This window comes from Acipenser ruthenus, chromosome 52 (genome assembly GCF_902713425.1).
Source record: "Acipenser ruthenus chromosome 52, fAciRut3.2 maternal haplotype, whole genome shotgun sequence".
In the NCBI taxonomy this organism is placed as follows: domain Eukaryota; kingdom Metazoa; phylum Chordata; class Actinopteri; order Acipenseriformes; family Acipenseridae; genus Acipenser; species Acipenser ruthenus.
The window spans coordinates 6,525,006-6,530,735 of record NC_081240.1 but is presented as its reverse complement, the minus strand read 5'-3'; the positions used below and the strand labels follow the sequence as shown (position 1 = coordinate 6,530,735).

Below are 5,730 nucleotides of genomic sequence, written 5' to 3'. Positions count from 1 at the left end.
CCCCAGTGAGGGACACTGCTGTTGTACCCTTGAGCAAGGTACTTTACCTAGATTGCTCCAGTAAAAACCCAACTGTATAAATGGGTAATTGTATGTAAAAATAATGTGATATCTGTATAATGTGAAATAATGTATAATGTGATATCTTGTAACAATTGTAAGTCGCCCTGGATAAGGGCATCTGCTAAGAAATGAATAATAATAATAATAAATAGCAAAAGGAGAAGGGTCTGGATGGGCTGGCCTGACAGTTCGTTTCCGGGGCCGGGAAGCCTGGAAGGAAGTGAGACTCTGTTGCTGGAAGGTAAACGAGGTAGCAGCTGCAAGTAATAAACACAGATGCAATTGTTTACCAAGGGGTCATGCGGGATAGCATTTAGGGGCCAGAGAAACACTAATCTTTTCCTTCGCTTGGGTTGTGTGCATGACCTAGAAGGACGTAGAGCCGCAGTAGTTACTGCCTGTGAGGAAAGAGTATTCGTGAGTGAGTGTTTGTTTGTTTGGTCTTGTCAGTAATTGTCTTGTTTATTCAATCACCAGACGGCTAAACACGTTCCAGAGCTGTCGCTAAAGGCCAGCAATAAAACCCGGAACAGCACTTCACTGTATTGTCACTATAAACTGTATCACCCACCACGAGCACTACAGCGCGCACCCAGGACTGGTGACCGCGTTTGTACAAGAGATACGTGTGTTTATTGTTTGGGACTGTAACACTGTTCTTATCTCCGTGCAATACACATCGTTGTGTATTTCCGGGCTTTATTATTTGGTTGCCAGACCTGGATTATAAAATAAAACCCCTTTCCAAACCAGATTACAATTGTTTGTGGTTTCTCCTGCACTGCATCACCGCTACACCTATTCACAATCACTAGCCACTTTGCCTCAATCAGTCTCTCTTTTTGTTGGTTCTGTACCATTCAAACCTAGTGGAGATTTTCTCAGTGATTTGACTTTTCTAACCGTCTCTCCTCTAACCGTCTTCTTCTCTTCAATCAGATACTTGTCAGCTCACACTGGACCCTAACACTGCATATAGAAAGCTCTGTCTGTCTGAAGGGAACAGAAAGGTGACATGGGGAGAGACCCAGCAATATCCTGATCACTTAGAGAGATTTAATTACTATCTCCAAGTGCTTTGCATAGAGGTTTTGTCTGGGACTCGCTGTTACTGGGAGATTGAGTGCAGTGGGGAATGGGCTGATATAGGAGTCACATATAAAGGAATCAGCAGGAAAGGATGGGATCATTCCTGTTTCCTTGGATTCAATGACAAGTCCTGGAGTTTGTCCTGCTCTGGTTCCAGTTACACTGCCTGGCACAATAACAATCACACTGGAATAACTGCCCCCTGCTCCCCCAGAATAGGCGTGTATCTGGACTTTAATGCCGGCACGCTGTCCTTTTATGGTGTCTCTGACACAATGACCCTCCTGCACAGATTCCAAACCACATTCACTGAGCCGCTCTATCCTGGATTTGAGCTTGATTATAATTCCACTGTAACAATCTGCCAGCTGAACTAGACTGTGTTGTAAGAAAACCTTTGTATTGAACTCCCTGTCTGTCCTCTCCACTCCTCGAGTGAAGGGAATGTTCAATCTGACACAACTTTGGATGAAAGTTAGGGGGTAAAACGGCGCCACCTGCAGAGCGAAACGAGGTGAATTATTTGTTTGTTTGTTTTTTTAGCAATGAATGGGTTTCACATGAATCATGTTGATTGTCCCTATATGTGAGGCAAAGTAAAACTGTTGATTAGACAGAAGTACGTATCAGCCTAATAACAAGGAATAATACATTCCCTTGGCAGCCCGCAGTTTAGCGAATCCATCTTATTAATATTCCAATGTGCACGGGCAAGCGCCTCGTCATTTTTCATGGCTGGCTGTGACCCTGTATATATACAGCTGTAGTCAAAAGTTTACATACTTTAGTTTACAAAACTATTGCTTCAAAAATGTTTTCCTATAATTATTTGTTTTTGAGAAATTTCTAGAAATTATACATTTCCATTGGGGTATGTAAACTTTTGACTACAACTGTGTGTATATATATATATATATATATATATATATATATATATATATATATATATACAATAGTTTTAAAGTATTACCAATATTTTTAAGCAAAGTACTAAGCTGTATGATACACAGCCTTTAGTGTTTACATCACTGTTACTAAACATTGTAACAATAACACGCATCAATATCTGTGGATATGACGTGCATTGCATTATGGGTAGTGTATTACTTTGGGCTACAAATGGAGCACTTTCTAAAAGGCACAGTCTGGTAACAAGGCGTTATTGGAAATGAGAATATGTTCTCAAGGGTTTCACTTGTTTTACTAAAGTTTTAAAAATGGCATCAATAGTCAGGGCTGTAACAGTTTTTAAAAAGGTGAAATTAAGTTTGCTTTATTGTATGTTATTTTTTAATATTTTTTTCTTATTCTTTGATTTCCATAAAATATGGCAAACATTTTTGTTCTGATTTTTTTCAGTTTGTTTATGTGATTTAATAAAACATTGAATTTAACTAACTGTGACTTTTTCTTATTTATTAATACTCGTCAACACTGTTTTTCATTAAAAAGTCTTTGCCGCAGAATTTGACAAGTTCTTTGCAGAGAAACGCGCTTTTCTCTTTGCAGATTTCAGGAAATTTGACTGCAGATTTCAGTGGGGACCTTCCCAAAACAATGGGTTTATACTGCCATCTAGTGGCTGGAAATAAAAACCGGTTTTCACTGTTTTTGCAATGGTGCTGGATTCAAAATGTGCTTCTCTTTTCAGAAGCGCCAAAATTACGTCACGTAAAACACGACTGCTCGCCTCCTCCTTTCTTATGAATATTAAGCAAGCCCCCGTAATGAATATTAAAAGTGAATCAAATAGGCGTATATTAAAATGAACGTGTTTATTTATAATATAAATGTGGAGTAGTGGTGAGGGCTCTCGAATCTTGACCGGAGGGTCGTGGGTTCAATCCCAGGTGGGGGACACTGCTGCTGTACCCTTGAGCAAGGTACTTTACCTAGTTTGCTCCAGTAAAAACCCAACTATATAAATGGGTAATTTTATGTAAAAATAATGTGTAAAAATTATTGTAATTGTATGTAAAAATAATGTGATATCTTTTAACAATTGTAAGTCGCCCTGGATAAGGGTGTCTGCTAAGAAATAAATAAATAATAATAATAATAAGTATCTTAAGTTAACTTTGAAGAATTTGAATGGATGTATTAGTAACCAAATTGATGAAATCATAGTCTGTTATATAATTGCAATAACTGAATGATTAATATTCATGATAAATCTACATTAATGATTACGGTATAGTAAGCAAACTTGTTAAATTTGCAGACGACACAAACATAGGAGGAGTGGTACTATGATCTAGACAGCATTCAGAACTGGGGAGATTTATGGCAAATTACATTTAATAGAGAAAAGTGTAAAGTACTGCACGCAGGCTATAAAAATGTGCATTATAAATATCATATGGGAGTGTGGCAAAGTGGTGAGTGGATACAGGTGAGTGCAGTGCAGGTACGAATCACACAGACAATTACTAACAGGTGCAAGGATGTTTATTGATAAATTACAATGTCCAGAGCCTTAAATGCAAATACCTGTAAATAATAATGTTGGAAGTGATTACAGCGGCGTGTATCACTTCGGTTTTTGTAAACACGTACGCTACCCACCTATTTATATCCTCGCTCATGACCCCTAAGTTAACGAGCGCATCCGCTCCTCCAATCCTCTGATGCCACGCTGTTTACCGTCGGGGTCATTGAGTTTGGATACCGTAGCTCCGTCCCTCTCCTAAATGACTGACTTCCACCTACCCTATGGAATAAATTGTCTTGCCATTTAGTTAAGGGTACTCTGTTCCCTTTACACAGTGCCCTCACAGGTCGAGAGGGAGATCTAACACCAAGAATTATTCGATCTCTGTCACAGGGAGATACTGAAATTGAAGAAGGAATCTATGAAAAAGACCTAGGAGTTTATGTTGACTCAGAAATGTCTTCATCTAGACAATATGGGGAAGCTATAAAAAAGGACAACAAGATGCTCGGATATATTGTGAAAAGTGTTGAATTTAAATCAAGGGAAGTAATGTTAAAACTTTACAATGCATTAGTAAGACCTCAACTAGAATATTATGTTCAGTTCTGGTCACCTCGTTACAAAAAGGATATTGCTGCTCTAGAAAGAGTGCAAAGAAGAGCAACCAGAATTATCTCGGGTTTAAAAGGCATGTCATATGCAGACAGACTAAAATAATTGAATCTGTTCAGTCTTGAACAAAGAAGACTACACTGTGATTTGATTGAAGCATTAAAAAATCCTAAAGGTTACTGACAATGTCGACCCAGGGGACTTTTTCAACCTGAAAAAAGAAACACAGACCAGGGGTCACAAATGGAGATTAGATAAAGGGGCATTCAGAACAGACAACAGGAGCCACTTTTTTACAGAGAATTGTGAGGGTCTGTAACCAAGTCCCCAGTAATGTTGTTGAAGCTGACATCCTGGGATCCTTCAAGAAGCTGCTTGATGGGATTCTGGGATCAATAAGCTACTAACAACCAAACAAGCAAGATGGGCTGAATGGCCTTCTCTCGTTTGTAAACTTTCTTATGTTCTTAAGTTTTTAAATGTAAAGGTCAATTACTACCCCCCCCCCCATTTAGCATATCTTGATAATATAACTGGGATAGTAAGTTATGTTACACAGCAGAGTCTGCAGGACTTGGGTTAATATAGAGCTGACTTATTCACCCAGTCAGTAAACAAGACAAATATGAAACTGTTTTCTTATTCTTCTAAAATAAATGAAACAATAAATGCATATATTTCTAAAGCCAAATCCATGTTATTATTATTATTATTATTATTATTATTATTATTATTATTATTATTATTATTATTATTATTATTTATTTCTTAGCTGACGCCCTTATCCAGGGCCACTTACAATTGTTACAAGATATCATATTATTTTTACATACAATTACCCATTTATACAGTTGGGTTTTTACTGGAGCAGTCTAGGTAATGTACCTTGCTCAAGGATACAGCAGCAGTGTCCTCACCGGGGATTGAACCCATGACCCTCCGGTCAAGAGTTAACTAATGTATTCATGTTGCTAATGATTAGCCTGTGTAATAAATAATACATTCCTTACTCAAGTTTGTGTTTTATTGTCTTATCAATATTGAACAATCCATTTTCTACAAATTGAGAAAAAATCTGATGTTTTATAATGTTTAACTGGTGACCCTGAAATAAGCCAATAGGTTACTAAAAATATGAATTAAACTAAACAACTCAAATATCAACAGAAACGTATTTGTTAATAATTAATTATACAAGAGTGTAATGTTGGGGTTTGGTTCTGGGGTCTGATGGAGTCGCTTCACTTTTCTGGTCAACGACATGTATGCCTACAGTTATACCTGCTTCTAAAATGCGGTCTCATATACAGTCTATGCAGGCGGCTGATGAAAAATACATATCGATTCGTCAAATGAGTTCCTCCTTTGCATGTGGTGAAAACAGCTTGGACTGTTTTTTCTACTTTGGGAGGAAAAATACGAACCGTGGCCGCTAGATGGCACTAAATTCCACAATTTCAGAATAAAGAAAAGCTGAACCACAAAGCAAAGGCGTGTTTCAGACATGTTCAGATAACAACAAAAGATAGCGG

The 5,730-nt window shown here is 37.8% G+C and overlaps 1 protein-coding gene across 1 annotated transcript; it reads left to right on the top strand.

The window, feature by feature from the left end:
* The first annotated feature begins 234 nt into the window (after positions 1 to 234).
* On the top strand, positions 235 to 1,529 carry LOC117970439 (tripartite motif-containing protein 16-like protein). The gene is made up of 2 exons (XM_059016118.1): positions 235 to 304; positions 1,063 to 1,529. The coding sequence occupies exons 1-2, from the start codon at positions 235 to 237 to the stop codon at positions 1,527 to 1,529; spliced, it is 537 nt and encodes a 178-aa protein (XP_058872101.1).
* Positions 1,530 to 5,730: the final 4,201 nt, after the last annotated feature.